General features: G+C 44.5%; 1 protein-coding gene across 3 annotated transcripts in view; it reads left to right on the top strand.

Moving 5' to 3' along the window:
• The window catches only part of GJA1 (gap junction protein alpha 1), a 12,303-nt gene extending 6,805 nt beyond the window's left edge, over positions 1 to 5,498 (top strand). For 2 of the 3 annotated variants that reach the window (XM_075340004.1, XM_075340005.1), the window contains exon 2: positions 1,802 to 5,498. In XM_075340004.1, the coding sequence (XP_075196119.1) occupies positions 1,818 to 2,954 (1,137 nt within the window). In that variant the 5' untranslated portion in view covers positions 1,802 to 1,817 and the 3' untranslated portion in view covers positions 2,955 to 5,498. Of the gene's footprint in view, positions 1 to 42; positions 63 to 1,801 lie in introns of those variants that run through there. The other variant, XM_075340006.1, reaches the window with a different exon arrangement.
• Positions 5,499 to 20,628: the final 15,130 nt, after the last annotated feature.

Below are 20,628 nucleotides of genomic sequence, written 5' to 3'. Positions count from 1 at the left end.
GGTCCGTGGTGCGGTGGTTTGGCACGAACCCTGCTTGGCTTTTGCTCAAGACATTGTGCTCGGTAAGGAAACTGATGATCCTTTTGTTTAGGATGCTGTTGAACAGTTTTCCCAAGTTACTGCTGACACATATGCCTCTGTAGTTGGCAGGGTCATACCTGTCCCCACTCTTGTGGATCGGTGTAATGAGTCCTTGGTTTCAGGTACGAGGGAAGTAACCAGCACTCAGCACAATGTTGAACAGTTTAACCATTGCAGCTTGAATTTCTGGTGGGCTGTACTTCAACATCTCTGGGGGGATTCCATCCAGACCACTAGATTTTTTACACTTTATGGAAGTGATTTTCTCTGCAACTTCCTGTAATGTAATTGGTGTGTCCAGTGGGTTTTGGAAGTTTTTGATTTTCTCTTCCATTGCCTTTAGTTTTGATGTTATGTTTTCCTGCTCTTGGCTAAGTCCTTCTTTTGGGATGTCTTTGTAGAGGTCTCTGAAGTACTGGAGCCAGATGTTGCCATTTTGGATATGGGTGTCATTCTTTTTCTTGCTCTTTGTGTCCATGTGGTTCCATATTTCCCAGAAGGAGTTGTCTTGGAGGGCGTCTTGGAGTTGGCTAAGTTTGGTAGAGATGTAGCTCTGCTTCTTCCTCCTGAGGATGGTTTTGTACTGCTTTTGTATGGTGTCATAGGCTTCCCTCAGGTCTGGGTTGTTGGGGTCTCTGTGTTTATTGTTTGAGGCTGTTCTCAGGGTCTTTCGAACGGCTTTACACTCTTTGTCAAACCAAAGTATCTATTTCTCTCTAATTCTATCCTTCAATCTATCTATCTATCTATGTATCTATCCATGTATCTATCTATCTATCTATCTATCTATCTATCTATCTATCTATCTATCTATCTATCTATGTAATATCTATCTATCTAATGTAGTTTCCTGATATGCTTATGTACCAATTCTTTGCTGAGTTCATGATTCATGATGAAAACTTGAAGACTTTATCTGACAGTTATATTCAGTTTAGGAATTCAGTCCAGAAAATCTTCCATAAGCTAAAGATCCTGGACTTCAGGAGTTCACCTGAATTTCATTAATAGATAGTTTCCTAATCTTCATGTAGTTGTAGCAATCTATACACTGTTGGCAGTATTATGTCTGCATACTAGGTCTGTTCGGTTACTAGATGTACATGACAATGTTTCCATTCACTGGCAGCAGTCGTTGCCATCTAATAGAACTGCCTACTTTTCTAAATTACTTTTATTGGTTTTTTTTCTTCTCTTCTTTTGCAAGTTCCATATTTTAAATCTCTTTTAACAACAAGCACTAACATTAGAGAAACGGATGATTTCCGCATATGGTTATTTAAGGAATGACCCCAAATTTTGCTAATTCTAGTGAAAGTCCTCTGTGACTAATCTAAATGCAGTCATTATGAGTCATGGGAGGATTAATCTCGAAGTTACAAATTGTCCCACTATCTATTGCCACCACATTCTGTTCCTCTTGCCTTCTTTATACAAACTTCTGAGAAATGTATATTTGTGTGTAGTATGACTATTCCATGTATGTAGATCAGTAAAGTGAGCCAAAGGTAACAATCTATTTTCTGGCTTATCCAAATAATCACATTGCTCACTATGTATTAGATGATGTTACTAAAAATTTCACCTAAACCCTTTTAGAACCATTATTCTGGCTACAGAATTTGAGATTTGGATATCATTGAAAATCCCAACTGTTTCCCAATTGGTGAAAATTGTTATCGTGACATAATCTTATGGCAATTTCTGTTTTATTTTGTAGGTAACAGCCTTGAAGAATGGGTGACTGGAGTGCCTTAGGAAGACTCCTTGACAAAGTCCAAGCCTACTCCACTGCTGGGGGAAAAGTTTGGTTGTCTGTTTTGTTCATTTTCCGCATCCTTCTACTGGGGACAGCAGTAGAGTCAGCATGGGGAGATGAACAGTCAGCATTCACTTGCAACACTCAACAACCCGGTTGTGAAAACGTGTGCTATGACAAGTCATTTCCAATCTCCCATGTACGATTTTGGGTTCTTCAAATTATATTTGTTTCGACACCCACGCTACTATACTTGGCTCATGTGTTTTACTTAATGCGCAAGGAAGAGAAACTGAACAGGAAAGAAGAAGAACTTAAGATGGTTCAAAATGATGGCGGCAATGTGGACTTGTACCTCAAGCAAATTGAATTAAAAAAATTTAAATACGGTATTGAAGAACATGGGAAGGTTAAAATGCGTGGTGGCTTGCTTCGTACCTATATTATCAGCATCTTATTTAAATCATTTTTTGAAGTTGGTTTCATTTGTATCCAATGGTACCTATATGGGTTTGGCCTAGCAGCTATCTACACTTGCGAAAGAATACCCTGCCCTCATAGAGTTGACTGCTTTCTTTCTCGCCCCACTGAGAAAACCATTTTTATTTGGTTTATGCTGGTGGTGTCATTAGTATCTCTAGGACTGAATATAATTGAGTTGTTCTATGTTGTTTTTAAACATGTCAAAGATGGTATAAAAGGTAAAAAAGATCTCTATTCCAACACAAGTGATGCTAATCCAGCAAAGGATTGTGGCACTACTAAATATGCCTATTTTAATGGATGTTCTTCTCCAACTGCACCTATGTCACCACCAGGCTACAAGCTCGTAACTGCAGATAGAAACCCTTCCTCATGCCGTAATTACAACAAGCAAGCGAGCGAACAAAACTGGGCTAATTATAGTGCAGAACAAAACAGAATGGGCCAAGCTGGAAGTACTATTTCAAACACTCATGCACAGCCATTTGATTTTCCAGATGAGCATCAGAATGGCAAGAAAATGGCACCAGGCCATGAAATGCAGCCTCTCAGTATACTAGACCATAGACCTTCAAGCAGAGCAAGCAGTCATGCAAGCAGCAGACCAAGACCTGATGACCTTGAGATCTAGTTCACTTTTTATTTGCCACAGAAGGCAGATATGTTCCATGGAGGAGGTACTTCACAGTCTCAGACATTTGAAAGACTGGTTGACTCTGTAAGGTTACTTTTTCATGATGTGGGAGGTACACATTGATATTTAAGTAACTGATTGTATCCTTTATTTCATCAAACTAGAGTAACAAATAATGAGAGATCAAACTATCCATGTGTTCAAAAGTATTGTAAAACCGGTGGTGGATCCCATACTACTTACACCAAGAGCAGTGTCTCGTGCACGATCATAGTTTGGACATTTGGAACAGTTTGGAGTTTAACCTGAAGACGAAAGTCCACAAAAAGGGTGTTTTTGTATAGTGGAGAAAGTTTTAGTTAATCAATTCCTTTTTGTAACCATATTTGAATCTGATGTAGAATGTAGGTTAGGTTCAACCAAAGCAATAAATCCATAGCACTCTTGGTAGTGTGAAGAGTATAGTATGGCAGAGAACATTACTTTTGGCTCATATTCTTCCTGACCACTGTGTTGAACTTATAAGAACATTATACTATACTTTCAGGTTCACATGGTATATCTCATTTTCTTTCTGCAGCCGTCACTTTAGTTTTAGCCATCACTGTGAGCAGGTTATCGACCGTAGTTGGAATACCCATGTATTTGTAGCTATTTTACTCAATTTTGATTTTCTTAATTTCATCCTACTTATTGTTTCATCACAAAAAAAATAATTTAAAGATTTTCAATATACATATTGTTTATTAATAAATTATAACCCCATCCCGTGAAAAAGCTTATGGAACTGATACGACAACTGTATTGAGCATAGACTAGAATGCTTTTCCGGATGTACTTCCTGTAATGTGTTTCCCAGATAAGTCGGGAAAAGACTTCTGTTAGAGATACATTATTTCCTTTTCTATTTTCTAAGGTTTTACACGTTTTGAAAACTTTTTTTCAGGGACCATAAACAGATATAAGCATGAACTGCAGATGTGCAGCTCTTAGAATGTGGCCAAAGGAAAAACAATAGATATTAGGTACGTGAAATGGTGAGAGATGCAAGGCTTTAGTTGCAATATTTAGATACTAATTATAATATGCTTGCAGATCACCTGTGTTTCTAGGGTCCCAATACAAGTAGTATCTCTGGCAATTTATCCAGCACTCTCAGACAGTATTCCCTTTCACTAGATGGAATAGGTGACCCTTGACATATAGGGACAGATGTTGGGAGTCTTTTATCACAATGTAGTGTTTACAAGAGTTCTGTTAGTCCTATTTCTTTTTTTTTCCCCTCTAAGATTGCTAGTTTTCTGTGCATTCTTTCTGACCATCAAGTGATATTGTTATGTGTTTTTTCTGTCTCAAATTTATTGCATAAATGATTTCATTTTTCAAGTTGTAGTCGAAAAAAGCTTGAATGATAGTGATAATGTAGTACTGTAAAATACTTTGTTTGCTTAGAGCTGGAAAATGGCCTAATATAGCTGCATGGGCTGTGTTAAGAGGAGAAATGTACCACTTTCTAGAATACCAAAAGAATATCTCACTATGTCAAGAATATAAACTAAACCAATACCTTGCTCTTTCATTTTGTCATTACTTAAAGGGAATCTGTCTACAGGTTTTTGCTATGTAAGCTGAAGACAGCATGCTACAAGGGTTAAGACAAAAAAAAATCAGGGATGCCTGTCTTGTCACAAGGCAATTTGTTGTTTATTTGCTATGTTTGTTTAAGCAGCAGGACACTCATCATTGGTCAGACTACAGTGTCACACACACAGCAGTCTGGCACGCCCCCTCCTCTGATTGACACCTCATTGTCAATGTACAATTTCTATTGAAAGCCCGGTGTGGGTGGGGGCAGCTCTCTCAGTTCTGCTACATGGCTAAATCAAAAAATTCTGATTGTGTCAGAATGGCTGCACCCAGTAATCTAAGTGATACATCGTTGGATTAAGGGTTTATTTGCCTATATCATGCTGCACTCAGATGAGGTAGCAAAAACCTGTCGACAGATTCTTTTTAGAGAGGTATATTTTGCACAGCCTTGGACAATTGCCATTTTAAGGCATGTTTACTTATGAGTCTAAAGCCCGCTACACACGCTTCAATATATCTCACAATCCGTCGTTGGGGTCAAGTTGTAAGTGACGCACATCCGGCATCGTTTGTGAGGTATCTGCGTGTGACAGCTACATGCGATCAGGATTGAACGCAAAACCGTTGATCGCAAACACATCGTATCATTCTCTAGAATTGTGCGTTTTGTTGCACGAACCTAGTCAATTGTAACGTGTGACATCCCTCATACGATTTTGTTGTCTGATGCTATGTGCGCAGGTGTGCGCTCTGCACCACAGCTTAAAAAAGGTCGGCTTCAGAGCGCAGCTAAAAAGCTGCGTTCTGAAGCGCCTCACAATGTCTGTCATGCACTAATCTCTGTCAGTCCGTCACTATCTCTGTCCCTCACTCTCAGTCCATGTCAGTCTATCCCCCTCTCTCATATACTCACCGATCCCCGATCCCTGGCGCTGCACGGCATTCACACTGCTCCGGCGGCTTTTACTGTTTTGAAAAAGCCGGCCGCCCATTAAACAATCTCGTATTCCCTGCTTTCCCCGCCCACCGGCGCCTATGATTGGTTACAGTGAGACATGCCCCCACTCTGAGTGACAGGTGTCACACTGCACCCAATCACAGCAGCCGGTGGGCGTGTCTATACTGTGTAGTGAAATAAATAATTAAATAATTTAAAAAAACGGCGTGCGGTTCCCCCCATTTTTAAAACCAGCCAGATAAAGCCATACGGCTGAAGGCTGGTATTCTCAGGATGGGGAGCTCCACGTTATGGGGAGCCCCCCACCCTAACAATATCAGCCAACAGCCGCCCAGAATTGCCGCATACATTAGATGCGACAGTTCTGGGACTGTACCCGGCTCTTCCCGATTTACCCTGGTGCGTTGGCAAATCGGGGTAATAAGGAGTTATTGGCAGCCCATAGCTGCCAATAAGTCCTAGATTAATCATGTCAGGCGTCTATGAGACACCCTCCATGATTAATCTGTAAGTTACAGTAAATAAACACACACCCGAAAAAATCCTTTATTAGAAATAAAAACACACACATATACCCTGGTTCACCACTTTAATCAGCCCCAAAAAGCCCTCCTTGTCCGGCGTAATCCAGGATGATCCAGCGTCGCATCCAGCGCAGCTGCATGGAGGTGCCCGGAGCCGCAGCAGACACAGCCGCTCCGGTCACCTCCACACAGCAAATGAACACAGCCGCGCGATCAGCTGCTGTCACTGAGGTTACCCGCGGCCACCGCTGCATCCACCGGTGGCCGCGGGTAACCTCAGTGACAGCAGCTGATCGCACGGCTGTCTTCATTTGCTGCATGGAGGTGACCGGAGCGGCTGTGTCTGCTGCGGCTCCGGGCACCTCCATGCAGCTGCGCTGGATGCGACGCTGGATCATCCTGGATTACGCCGGACAAGGAGGGCTTTTTGGGGCTGATTAAAGTGGTGAACCAGGGTATATGTGTGTGTTTTTATTTCTAATAAAGGATTTTTTCGGGTGTGTGTTTATTTACTGTAACTTACAGATTAATCATGGAGGGTGTCTCATAGACGCCTGACATGATTAATCTAGGACTTATTGGCAGCTATGGGCTGCCAATAACTCCTTATTACCCCGATTTGCCAACGCACCAGGGCAAATCGGGAAGAGCCGGGTACAGTCCCAGAACTGTCACATATAATGTATGCGGCAATTCTGGGCGGCTGTTGGCTGATATTGTTAGGGTGGGGGGCTCCCCATAACGTGGAGCTCCCCATCCTGAGAATACCAGCCTTCAGCCGTATGGCTTTATCTGGCTGGTTTTAAAAATGGGGGGAACCGCACGCCGTTTTTTTTAATTATTTAATTATTTATTTCACTACACAGTATAGACACGCCCACCGGCTGCTGTGATTGGGTGCAGTGTGACACCTGTCACTCAGAGTGGGGGTGTGTCTCACTGTAACCAATCATAGGCGCTGGTGGGCGGGGAAAGCAGGGAATACGAGATTGTTTAATGGGCGGCCGGCTTTTTCAAAACAGTAAAAGCCGCCGGAGCAGTGTGAATGCCGTGCAACGCGGCGCCGGGGATCGGTGAGTATATGAGAGAGGGCTGCTAACTTCAGTTACTCAGGGGATTAGTGGTCACCGGTGAGTCTTCACTGGTGACCGCTAATCAGGACGCGACACAGACAGAGCCGCAGCATCACAATGAAGTCGGGTGAAGTTCACCCGAGTTCATTCTGACAGTGCGGCTCTGTCTGTGTCTGCTGTCATCTGCCATTCAGCTCTGCTACATGGCTGTCTGTGTCTGCTGTTAGCGGCCATGTAGCAGAGCTGAATGGCAGATGACATAGTAAAAACGCATCCCACATTACACACGCTTGGCAAGTCAATAAATAAAAAAAAAAAAAGGTGCTCAATGCATACGTCACAGAACACATGATCTAAAGGATCGCACACAAAATTGACCAATTTAACATAGACTACTAACGCTCGTGTGACAGCAAATGAACGACCAACGTGCAATCTGATAGATCCCGTATGCAACCTGGGCGTGTCACATCGCAAATGCGATTGTACAACTAATTGCAACGTGTAAAGTGGGCTTTAGTCCTTCTGATTAAGGACCTCCATAGTATGTAAAGCCTGAGAGCTTTATTTCAGTATCTCAGGTATTTAATCCCATATATTTCAAAATTAGGATTCCATGCCATAGACTTTGTGACTTATGATCTGTTATTAGTGGATTGACGGATTTCCTTCCGTAGGAGATATACTGAAGCGCCAAGTTATTTAAGAGGAGTTGTCTACAAGGGGGCATCCCTTATTAATAATCACATCAATAGACTCTGCTTGGAATCTACAGTATCAATTATAGGCTTCTCAATTGATAATACTGCACATGTACACATGCATTTCAATGAGGAAGCGCAGAGTGAAATATCCTAAGTATAGGCGTCTAGGAGGAAATACATTTCTGTCTGAAGAGCCCACTTTTGTGAATTTTTTTGTAATTATGTACTGTACTCTAGGTCTTATTACTCTGAAGAGACTCATTTTTGTACTTTTAATTGTGATCTGGTTGCTTCAACCAATGGTAATTTTTGCACTTGGGATATGTTTAGAATGCAAGAATCTGGAAATATACTTGTTCATTATTACACCTCTGGCTAATTTATTTTCAACAACAGAACCGTTAAATTTGCATAGCGTACAATTGTAGAACACCAGGGGTTAAACATCTCTACTTAATATTCACAGTGCCATTATCTTCATCCAGAAATAAAGATCCAGATAGCATGTGTGTAGTATGTATGACTATTAATATTTGACAAAGAGAAACTTATGTACCGTACGCAAGAGTAATTGTCATTGATATTTTCCATAAACTACTGTTAATTTTAGCTTTGTTGCATGTATGCATTCATGGTTCATTAGCACATGGTTTTCAAAGTGCCTAATTTAGACAATAAAGTTCTACTTTAGTAATAAATGTTGCAGTGCTGTGTTCCTTTTGCCTCTAAGAAATGTTATTATAAGCTTCTTATTAGCTTATTTGTGATTTTACAGCAGATATACATGGCCGAAAGCATTGACGTCCTTGAAATTGTTCCAGAAAATGAAGTATTTTTCCCAGAAAATTATTGCAATTAAACATGTTATGAATGTATTGGAGCAACACAAAAAAAAATTAAAAAAATAACAGGAAAAAAAGCAAATTGAATGCAATGAAACCCTAAGGCGGGCTTTGCACGTTGCGACATCACAAGCTGATGCTGCGATGTCGCACGCGATCGTCCCCGCCCCCGTCGCAGGTACGATATCTTGTGATAGCTGGCGTAGCGAAAATTATCGCTACGCCAGCTTCACATGCACTCACCTGCCCTGCGACCGTTGCTCTGGCCGGCGACCCGCCTCCTTCCTAAGGGGGAGTGGCATGCGGCGTCATAGCGACGGCATTCGGCAGGCGGCCAATAGCGGCGGAGGGGCGGAGATGAGCATGATGTAAACATCCCGCCCACCTCCTTCCTTCCGTATAGCCGGCGGCGGCAGGTAAGGAGATGTTCCTCGCTCCTGTGGCTTCACACACAGCGATGTGTGCTGCCGCAGGAATGAGGAAAAACATCGTACCTGTCGCGGCACCGGCATTATGGAAATGTCGGTGAATACAACGATGATACGATAACGACGCTTTTGCGCTCGTTCATCGTATCATCTAGCATTTACACAGTACGATGTCGAAAGTGACGCCGGATGTGCGTCACTTTCGATTTGACCCCACCGACATTGCACGTGCGATGTCGCAACGTGCAAAGCCGCCCTAAAAATGGGCAGGACAAAATTGTTGCTACCTTTACAAAATTATAGATAAACAACTTTGTTTCAAGCATGTGATGCTCGTTCAAACTCACATGGGGCAAGTAAAAGGGATGGGCAATATGAAAATCACACCTGAAATGAGATACAAAGGGGAGAAGTCTCAATCTTTGCATTGTGTGTGTGGCACACTAAGCATGGAGAATAGAAAGAGATGAAAAGAATTATCTGAGGAATTGAGATGGAAAATTGATGAAAAATATCAATCTGAAGGTTACAAGTAAATCTCCATAGATTTGTATGTTCCTTTTTCCATGATGAGCAACATAATCAAGAAGTTTACAATCCATGCAATGCAGGATATTCTGGAAGGTGGATAAGAAGCACAATCAAGTTCCAAATTAATTCATGCTGTCCTGCATAGGCTCAGAGTATATCAGTGTCAAAACAAACTATATGTCAATACTAGCTGTACTACTCGGCTTCGCCCGGGTTTATAACTGCTGTTAACAAAATAGAATGTATTAACAAAAATGTATTCTGCACACAAAAACCACAAAACAAATAGATAGAAATGTAATTATTAAATAGTTTCACATGGTGAAATGTGTGCTGAGGGTGGTATATGTGTTCATGTACGTGTTAGTGTGTGGTGCATTTTGTGTGGGTGTGTTCATATCCCTAAGTGTGGTGAGTATCCCATGTCGGGGCCCCACCTTAGCAACTGTACGGTATATACTCTTTGGCGCCATCGCTCTCATTCTTTAAGTCCCCCTTGTTCACATCTGGCAGCTGTCAATTTGCCCCCAACACTTTTCCTTTTTCCCCATTATGTAGATAGGGGAAAAATTGATTGGTAAATTGGAACGCGATGGGTTAAAATTTCGCCTCACAACATAGCATCCCCCGGGATAGTAACTGTCTCTCTGTTTCTCTCTCATTCTCTGTCTGTCTCCCTCTCTGTATATATCTCTCTGTCTCTCTCTCTATCTCTTTGTCTGTCTGTCTCTTTCCCTGTCTATATCTGACTCTCTGTCTCTTTCTTCATCTGTCTCAATCTCTTTCCCTGTCTGTCTATCTCTTTCTATGTCTGTCTCTTTCCCTGTCTGCCTCTTTCCCTCTCTTTCCCTGTCTGTCTCTTTCCCTCTTTCCCTCTCTTTCCCTGTGTCTGTCTCTTTGTCTGTCTCTGTACCTGTCTTTGTCTCTCTCTTACCCTGTCTGTCTCTTTCCCTCTCTTTCCCTGTCTGTTTCCCTGTGTCTCTCTGTCTCTTTGTCTGTGTCTGTCTCTTTACCTGTCTGTGTCTGTCTCTTAACCTGTCCCTCGCTTTCCCTCTCTTTCCCTGTCTGTCTCTTTCCCTGTCTGTCTGTCTCTTTGTCTGTGTCTGTTTCTTTGTGTCTGTCTCTTACCCTGTCTATGTCTGTTTCTTACCCTGTCTGTGTCTGCCTCTTTCCCTGTCTGTGTCTGTCTCTTTCCCTGGCTGCATTGTGACACGCCAACATTCCATTTAAGGGCATGGCTGCGCATTCTTCTGAAGTTCTGGCTGCACTGTGGCTCCCAGCTCCATTCGCTTTAATGGAGGCAGGTTTTTTATTGAATAACTGTAAAGCGCGGGGTTACAATTTCCCCTCAAAACATAGCCTATGAGAAAATAGACAGGTCATGTGACTGACAGCTGCCGTATTTCCTATATGGTACATTTGTTCTTGTAGTTTGGCTGCTTATTAATCAGATTTTTGTTTTTGAAGGATAATACCAGACTTGTGTGTGTTTTAGGGCGATTATGTGGCGAGGTTGGTGTATGTGTGGTGAAATGTGTGCTGAGGGTGGTATATGTGTTCATGTACGTGTTAGTGTGTGGTGCATTTTGTGTGTGTGTTCATATCCCTGAGTGTGTTGCGGGTATCCCATGTCGGGCCCCCACCTTAGCAACTGTACAGTATATACTCTTTGGCACCATCGCTCTCATTCTTTAAGTCCCCCTTGTTCACATCTTGCAGCTGTCAATTTGCCCCCAACACTTTTCGTTTCACTTTTTCCCCATTATGTAGATAGGACGAAAATTGATTGGTAAATTGGAACGCGCGGGGTTAAAATTTCGCCACACAACATAGCACCCGGCGCTGCCCGGGATAGTAACTGTCTCTCTGTGTTTCTCTCTCACTCTCTGTCTGTCTCCCCCTCTGTATATATCTCTCTGTCTCTCTCTCTCTCTTTGTCTGTCTGTCTCTTTCCCTGTCTGTCTCTTTCTCCGTCTGTCTCAATCTCTTTCTCCGTCTGTCTCAATCTCTTTCCCTGCCTGTCTATCTATTTCTTTCCCTGTCTATCTATCTCTGTCACTTTCCCTGTCTGTCTCTTTCTCTGTCTGTCTCAATCTCTTTCCCTGTCTACTTATCTCTTTCCCTGTCTATCTATCTCTTTCACTTTCCCTGTCTGTCACTTTCCCTGTCTGTCACTTTCCCTGTCTGTCTCTTTCCCTCTCTTTCCCTGTCAGTCTGTCTCTTTGTCTGTGTCTGTCTCTTTGTGTTTATCTCTTACCCTGTCTATGTCTCTTTCCCTGTCTGTGTCTGTACCTTTCCCTGGCTGCATTGTGACACGCCAACATTCCATATAAGGGCGTGGCTGCGCATTCTTCTGAATATCTTCTGGATTTCTTTATGCTTCTTTAAGGATGCTGGAAGAGAGACATAAAAAAGCTAGACTGCAGTTTGCCAAAATGTACATGAGTAAGCCAAAAATGTTTCTGGGAAAGTGTCTTGTATAGAAATGAGACCAAGACAGAGCTTTTTGGCATCATTATACTGTTTACTGAAAAAGAACACAGTACCTACAGTCAAATATAGTGGAGGTTCAAAGATGCTTTAGGGTTGTTTTGCTGCCTCTGGCACTGCCTTGACCGTGTGCAAGGCATCATGAAATCTGAAGATTACCAGAGGATTTTCAGTTTAGTGCCCAGTGTTAGAAAGCTGGATTTGGTTCCTAGGCAAGGGTCTTTCAGCAGGACAATGACACCAAATATACTTCAAGAAGCACCTATAAATGGATGGAAGCAAAGCACTGGAGAGTTCTGAGGTGGCAGCAACATTCTGCACCTAAATCCAATTTTACATCTGTGGAGAGATCTTAAAATTGCTAATGACAGAAGATAACCTTCAAATATGAGACACCTGGAGCAGTTTGTAACAGAAGAGTGGTCCAAATTTCCAGTTGAGAGGTGTAAGAAGCTTGTTTATGGTTACAGGAAGCGATGATTGCAGTTTTTTATTCCAAAGGATGTGCAATCAAATATTAAGTTTAGGGTGCCAAAATTTTTTCCTGCCCATTTTTTTAGTTTTGAGTGAAATTTTGTCCAATTTGCCTTTTTTTCCCTTTTTATTTGTATGTTGTTCAAATATGAACTATGGAAATAAATGTGCATAAGAAAATGTGTAATTGCAATAATTTTAATACATTTAATACATTTTTTTAATAAAATTCTTCATTTTTTGGAACAATTTCAAGGGTCAAACACTTTTGGCTATGACTGTATATAAACAGGATGCATAACAGTAGCACAATATTAATTTTATCATATTTTTTGCGAAACATACAATCTAAAGTCTAAGCACCCTAACTTGTCTACAGTTTCATAATCGTAGATTAAATAAACTAATTGGCTATCCAAAAAAACTCAGCTAGCATAATAGCTACTAATAATATTATCCTCATGTTAGTCTATATATCATCCTTTAAGTACAGAAATACTTTTCAGAATGAACTAAGAAGATTTTAAACCCATTAACACGTAAATTCTTACCGTTGTTTCGTCAAACATTTCAAAAATGATAGTAGAATAACATAAAACAAACTTTGCCATATATCTTAGCTGAATATATGATTTTTTTTCCACTAACAAGCCTTTTCTTTATCCCCCACCTATGAAAGTCAATCTAACAGGTTCACCAGGTGCCACAAACCACTTTCTTTATACCCTTCCTAAAAAGCCCTTTTTATTGTCTAATTGATTACTTTATATGCCAAAGTATACATATTATATAAAATGGTGGCATTGTTTTTGTCAGACTAGTCATCTGAAGAATCATAGTATTATGCCCCTGTGGGTGTGAATAACATAATTTGCAACAACAGTGTCTTCACTAGCTCCTTGTACATCCCTGTCTCCCTGGCAATGCACACTAAGGTGAGTGTCTGCACCTTGACTTCATCAGCACAATACATAGGCCCAGGGAGGCAGCGGACACGTAAGACACAAACCTTAAAGGAGCCTATAAGGTGGACTTTAAGGTTCTTGGAGTTCACAGCTGGGGGCTGTCAACTCTTACTTTTACCTTTTAGGTTACCAGAGCTCATAGCCACTGGGTCTTGCAGCAGCTAACAAGCCAGTAACTTTAATGGAGCCTTGAAGGGAGCCATTAGGTTCCTCGAGTTCCTAGCTATTTGGACACCTGGAGGCTGTGAACTTTTACTAGAATTCACAGCCTCCAGATGTCCCAGCAGCTGGAAGCTCTAGGACCTTTAAAGTTTCCCTTAAAGACTCCTTTAAGGGAGCCTTTAAGGAGGAATTTAAGGTTCCTGGATATCTCAGCTGCTGGGACATCTGGAGGCTGTGAACTCTCTCCAGAATTAACAACCTCCAGATGTCCCAAAAGCTGGGAACTCTAGGAGCCCTAAAGGCTCCCTTAAAGACTCCTTTAAGATTTCTGGGTCTCACAGCTACCGGACTGTCAGACTGCTGTGCTGCCGTATCCTGCAAACCGACAGTCCAGCATTCCAGCAGTCAGATCACTGTAGTTTGCACATGGGGGCTTCACTGTTGCTCTCAGTGAACTCATGATAAAGTCGCCCCACGTGTCAGATGCTTAGTCTATGGAGCGCAAAAGCGTGTGTTTCACGTTAATCTCCATCCAGGAGTGATGGACACTTCCGGGTGTCACATGATCACAGACCGGAAATACATCACATACCAGGGCGGGACAATGCTATGTGCCATTGCGCAGAGTCCAGCTCCGGAAGAGCAGATTAGACATTGAGCCCCCAATACAAGGATGGTGTAGGTGGGAGGAGCGCTGCTGCGTCATACTGCGCTTGCTCCATTTCTGGAGCGCAGACGCTGCAATGCAAACATGAGGCAAGGGTGATATGGACAGTGGGCGTGACGAAAACGTCACAACCTCACTGTAACAGGTCCTCACGTATTCAAAGAGGTGTGTTAGGTTAATTAGCACTAGGTTGCACACTAGAACGCTGCTGCGTCGTATTGCACATGCTCCACTTCTGGAGCGCAGACGCTGCGATTCGAACAGTGATATGGATAATAGGCGTGACAAGAACGTCACAGACCCATTGTAGCTGATGGTCACAGATCCAAAGGAGTGCATAAAGTTAATCCTCACTGGGTTACACACGCTAGAGAGCGTGGATAGGCACATAAGGAGGAGAGCCTCCACAGCCAAAGTGCACCCAGGTCCCGGTTCGAGACACAGATCAACACCATGGTTCAGGGATCATTTTGAGATATCGTGTGGATTACTTCGGACCTGCAGGGATATTTTGTTGGTTAATAAATTGGTGAAAGAGGGTGTGTTTTTTTATTTTTTAAAATAAAGAATTTTTGTGTTTTGTGGGGTTTTTTTCTTTTTACTTACAGGGTTGATACTGGAGGGGTCATAAATACCTTTCCATTACTAACCCATGGCTGTAAAATCAGAGCTGACATCAACCCCATATATTACCCTGATTGTCATTGCATCAGATCAATCGGGATGAGCCGAGTAAAGCACCACAATTGGCGCATCTAATAGATGCGCAAAATGTGAGGAGGCTGCAGGCTTGTATTTTTAGGCTGGGGAGGGCCCATGAACCCTGAGCCTTCCCAGCCTGAGAATTCCAGTCTCCAGATGTCTCCTTTACCTGCACTGGTTATTACAAATAGGCAGGAGACCACATGTTTTTCTTTTTTTTTCACTACACCTGCCAATCACAGTAATGCCAGTAGCAAAGATGGTTACATCATTACTGTGATTGGCAGGCAATCCCTAAATGTTTTGTGGCTTAAAATCGGCACCAAATATGTGGGGAGAGGACTTGAAACTCAGATTGCGAATACCAATATACTCAACGAGTAATGAATATCCTGAATACCCTACTATTCATGCGAGGAATAAATATACAGAATATATTCGCTCATCACTAATTGGCACTTTTGTCACTACTGACAAATTAGCTTTTGTCGTGACTAATAAGGGTAAGGTTGGCATTTTGTGACGGGAGGATTTTGCACTGTCAACTTTAAATGAAATTGAGAGAAATGCTTGGAAAACTGGGGTTAGGGTGTTTTGGTGTGATTAATAATTAAAGGACTGCTGTGACTATTTGAGGACGGGAACTACTAATTAATGGGAGGCTGTTATTGAAACAGAGGAAGAATGAGGGGAACTGATTTAATTTTTGTAGGAACATGAGGACAATTATGTGATGGAGATGAGAAACAATACACTGCTATCTCTTAAGGAAACATCTACAACTACAGGAAAGTAGATTGGGTGTCATTATTGTAATTACTTGAAATGACTGCTGTACATTTTGAATACTATAATTTCTTTATGGAAAATCAATTGCATATTTTATGTCTACTGTAAGTGGGTAATCCACAAGTCAGAAATACTCCTCCATTTGAGATTAAATGTTTGTGCTCCTGTAAGCCCCTGACATTCATTCTGTTATACAAATATATATTAACACACAGTGAATGATATAGCAAGAGCCAACATTACTGCCAAGACATTACAGTGAGTTACAGGTTGTATTGCAGCTGCAGTAAAAAGCAACTATTCAAATCATCTGCTATAGTGAGTGTGAAACAGCTTGCGAGTGTGATTTGTTCTGAAGTGTGATTTGGCTTAAGCACCTGACTTTAGATTTCAAGAGTTCGGAAGAAAGTAATTTGTACTGAATAACTGTTTGTATCTTTTTAAATGATTTTAAAATTAATATTTCTGCCTTGTATAATCCACATTAGGAAAATATGTTCCATTATTGATAATTCCATCCAGTGTACATCTTGTTGCATGCAATCCTTGAACAGCTGTTGGAGAGTGCATACTGTTGTGTGAGATGTGTGCATGTTGTGCACTTGGAAGCCCAGGAATTAAATCTAAATAAATAGCTGGCAACACTGGGATCCATAGAAAATATGGAAGGGAGTTTGCTGCTCACTAAGCAGGTGCTTGCTGGGGCATATATGAGGGAGGACGATGGTATGGAGCTGCAGGACAGTGAGGTAGCTATGTGAGTGACAGAAGGCAGGGTAGCGAAGATTGCCAGGGAGGCTAGTCCTGATCTGGAACACCCCAACAAGTTTGCTAAGTTTGCAGATGAGGGGAGTGTCAGTGAAAGCTGGATGAGTGTCTACTCTAGTAAGTTGGGAAATAGTAGCACAGAGCAGGCAATACAGGTGCTGATAGTAGGTGACTCCATTACTTGGAGAACACATAGGACAATCTGTCACAAAGACAGGGATAAGCGAATAATGTATTGTCTTCCTAGTGGGCGAGCGTGCTTGGCACTGTTCAATTCTCAGTTCTGTATCGGGGTGTTCAAGCATGCACGTTACTAGATCAAGTATTGTGGGTGCTTGAGCACCCTGCTCAAGTCCACACCCCGCATGTTTCCAGCTGTTTTCTAGCCACTAAACATGAATGGATTGCCTCCCAATCATGGTAATGCCGTAGCACGTTGGCTACTGGCATTACTAGAATTGGCCAACCGCTTTGCATCATGGGGTCTATATAAAACTCGGTGGTGCAATGTGTGATGCCCTGGAGTAGCCAGGTAGTCACAGGTAGGCCCCCTGCACAAACACCAGCCCCTAATAAAGTGACAGCAGCCAACCTACAAAACCCTTGTCACCTCTCTCAGTGTTCAATGGTCACACCAGGGGGTGGAGCCAGGCGGTTGGCCACACCCACTGAGGAGTCCAGAGGGCCTGAGACAGGAAACAGACAGTCAGACAGTCAGTGAGTCAGTTCAGTACAGTGGAGTGGAGTGTAGGTCAAGTACAAGTGCAGCAGGCCTGTGGCGTCAGGTCTGCAGTGACGACACTGACCGGTGCCGGGGTCGTTGCCCTGGTACCGTGGCAAGGAGGCAGATGGTGGTTGCAGCCTGCAGGAGCCGGGAAGACGGCTGGTGGAACCGTAAGGGACCGGGACAGGGAAGTGGCCCGCCAGTACCGAACCGGGGAACCAACTGGAAACCGGAGCACCAGGAGGGGTACTCAGATCCAGAACGAGGTCCAGAAGCCACTAGACCATGTTGAATTCACTGATTGAGGTCTGGACCTTAGGTCCTTTCCCATCCCAAGACCCAAAAGATGGCAACAGCCAACCGAGGGGGATAGAAAGCCACCGCACAGGCAGAGAGATGCCATGGGCCATCACCTGTGGGCAAACTAGTTCCATGACACACATCAAGCTGGGGAACGGACTACCATTGCTGAAGCATAGGCAGTCAAGTTCTACCACAGAGGTGCAGGAGAAAGGCGGGAACCACCAACCTGAGAAAGGGGCAAAGCGCAGCCGGCTGCGGACACCGACCACCATCCTTTTTGGTTTACCAGAGACTCCGGTGTATCTGTCATAGTGAGTACAACAGTGCCCTCAGGCCGCACACCGCACCACACTATCTTGCCCGCACCTCACAACCACCGGGCCCCGGGACTATCACCCCCTGCCCATGGAGGGATCAACACCAGGCTGCATAACACCATCCCCGGGAGCCTAGTTAACGGCAGCGGTGGTGTCCCCATTCACCACAACCCGTGGGTGGCATCACAAACTTACACCCTTAAACTCCATGGCCTCGGCCGTGAACTTTCCCCACCAAAATCCCTACACGTAGAGCCTACTCCCCTTCAGAGTGACATGATCCCCTGGGTCCGGAAGGAGCTCGAGCCACCCACCAACGAGCACGGACCCGAGAGGCTCGGCAGCCGGCCGAGCCCCGGGGCGGTACACATCGACTCTTCTGGCGTCACGAACAGTATTGAACCCATCCACTTATTGGTGGAAGTGTGCCTTGAAGCAGAAGTCAGCGGTGACCCGTTGAAAAATTTCAGAATCTGCCATCTTGTCACTATCCCTTAGCGCGAAGTTTCCCGCCAAACCTGTCTTCCCTGCGAGAGTGGAATCCCCGCCCCCTGGGAACAGAGCGGTGCAGAAGTTTGTGCAGCTGAAAAGTAAAGCTGAACAGAATGAGAGCAGAGTGCCCCGAAAAGACCAAGGGGGGGAGGATGAATCGGCAGCTGCTGATGAACACGGGAGAAGGCAAGGATGTTGGCATTCCGGGAGGCGAGCGGAGCGGTGCCTGTCACCGGAGTAGCGGGACCCAGAAGCGGCAGAGGTGGAGTAGCCTTTGATGATGATGATCGCGGCCCAGGCAAGCTCCCTGCAGGAACCACTGCTTGGTTGGAGCGGGAGCTGGGATGATTCTGCGTGAAGTTGAGGGCGTAAAGTTTGCAGCATGTGCTCGACTGGAAGGCGGAGGTCCGAAGGATGGTTGCTGTGGTGTGGGCCCGGGAGCAGAGGGCCGCAGGAGCCGTGCAGCGCCGAGACAAAGCCACGCAGACCCCCATGTCATCCCTCATCAGCTGGGAGCTGGAGCCCGCCAGTACCATGACCAGTGACTCCGGGGTAGCACAACTCTTGGAAGAAGAGGTACCATGTACGCTGCCCCCGTCGCCATTCCCGCTTGAAGTTTACAGCCCATGGAAATACCTCACCTGGAAGGGGAGCCCAATAACCCGTCCGACGATGGCGCAGTGCGGCCCTCTGCAATGGTGCGAAGTGCCGCAAGTTAACCCCTGAAGTTCCAATGTTTTAAAGTTTTAAAGTTGCAAGTTTTAAAGGACCCACTCCTGCAGTAAACCTCCTGCCTTTGTTGAATGTCCCCAAATTCCCCGGGAGACGCCATCCAGCACACGGGTGGAAGGAGGAGGACCTTGCCTGACTTGTTGAAAGCCGCTGCGGTTTGAATCCCAGTGGGCGCCTTCAGGGGTCGGAGCCCCTGGTGGAGGACGGCAAGGAGATAAAGGAGTGAGCACAGTTCCCGTTGCAGAACCAGTCTACCGTACCCGCACCGCAGGCAGTGGAGGACGGGGTCTTTCTGGACAGTGTCACCATGAGTGAATGTGACATTGGGGACCTGTGCTTCCCTGTGGTGGACTGAGGGAAAGTGACTGGGAGGAGGCGGTGCCGGCAGCAAAGTCCCGTTTGTAAATAATTCCCTGACCACCCTTCAGGTTCCACACTCTCCGGAGAGGCAGACTGGAGGAAGGACCTGCGGCAGAGGAGGTCAAGGTCCCATCACCAATGTAACCGGTGACAACCCTCCAGGTCCAGGGGTCTCCTGGACGTGGGGCCTCTGAGAGACTGCCGGGTAAGGATTTTTTTACCCGGCCCGCAAGGGCAATACCCGGGCCTTGGCCTATTCCTGGAATGGGGAAAAGGGGTGCTGCCCATTTCTTAGAGACAGCATCAAGGCTAGGTTTGTTTGGGTGGGTGACTGAATGACGTGGTCCCGTTCCCGTTAAATAAAACTGTTTTATTTTGAAATGTTTAAAAAATGTGCCTCCCACAAGGGATGATTTACAAAAGTATGCTTGAACTGTAAAAAGTTTATTATACTTGTATTTCTGTTTTCCCGTTTTATCTTTTCAGCAAACAAAAATAAACTTGTGGTGGTCGAGCAGCCCGCAGACGGTCTGCATTAAACCAAGGGGGAATGTGACGCCCTGGACTAGCCAGGTAGTCACAGGTAAGCCCCCTGAACAAACACCAGCCCCTAATAAGGTGACAGCAGCCAACCTACAAAACCCTTGTCACCTCTCTCAGTGTTCAAAGGTCACACCAGGGGGCGAAGCCAGGCGGTTGGCCACGCCCACCGAGGAGTCCAGAGGGCCTGAGACAGGAAACAGACAGTCAGACAGTCAGTGAGTCAGTTCAGTACAGTGGAGTGGAGGTCAAGTACAAGTGCAGCAGGCCTGTGGCGTCAGGTCTGCAGCGACGACACTGACCAGTGCCGGGGTCGTAGCCCTGGTACCGTGGCAAGGAGACAGACGGTGGTTGCAGCCTGCAGGAGCCGGGAAGACGGCTGGTGGAACCGTAAGGGACCGGGATAGGGTAGTGGCCCACTGGTACCGAACCGGGGAACCAATTGGAAACCGGAGCACCAGGAGGGGTACTCAGACCGAGAACGAGGTCCAGAAGCCACTGGATCACGTCGAATTCACTGATTGAGGTCTGAACCT

The sequence above is a fragment of the Anomaloglossus baeobatrachus genome, chromosome 3, assembly GCF_048569485.1.
Source record: "Anomaloglossus baeobatrachus isolate aAnoBae1 chromosome 3, aAnoBae1.hap1, whole genome shotgun sequence".
NCBI lineage: Eukaryota > Metazoa > Chordata > Amphibia > Anura > Aromobatidae > Anomaloglossus > Anomaloglossus baeobatrachus.
This window is presented reverse-complemented; position numbering and strand designations above follow the sequence as displayed.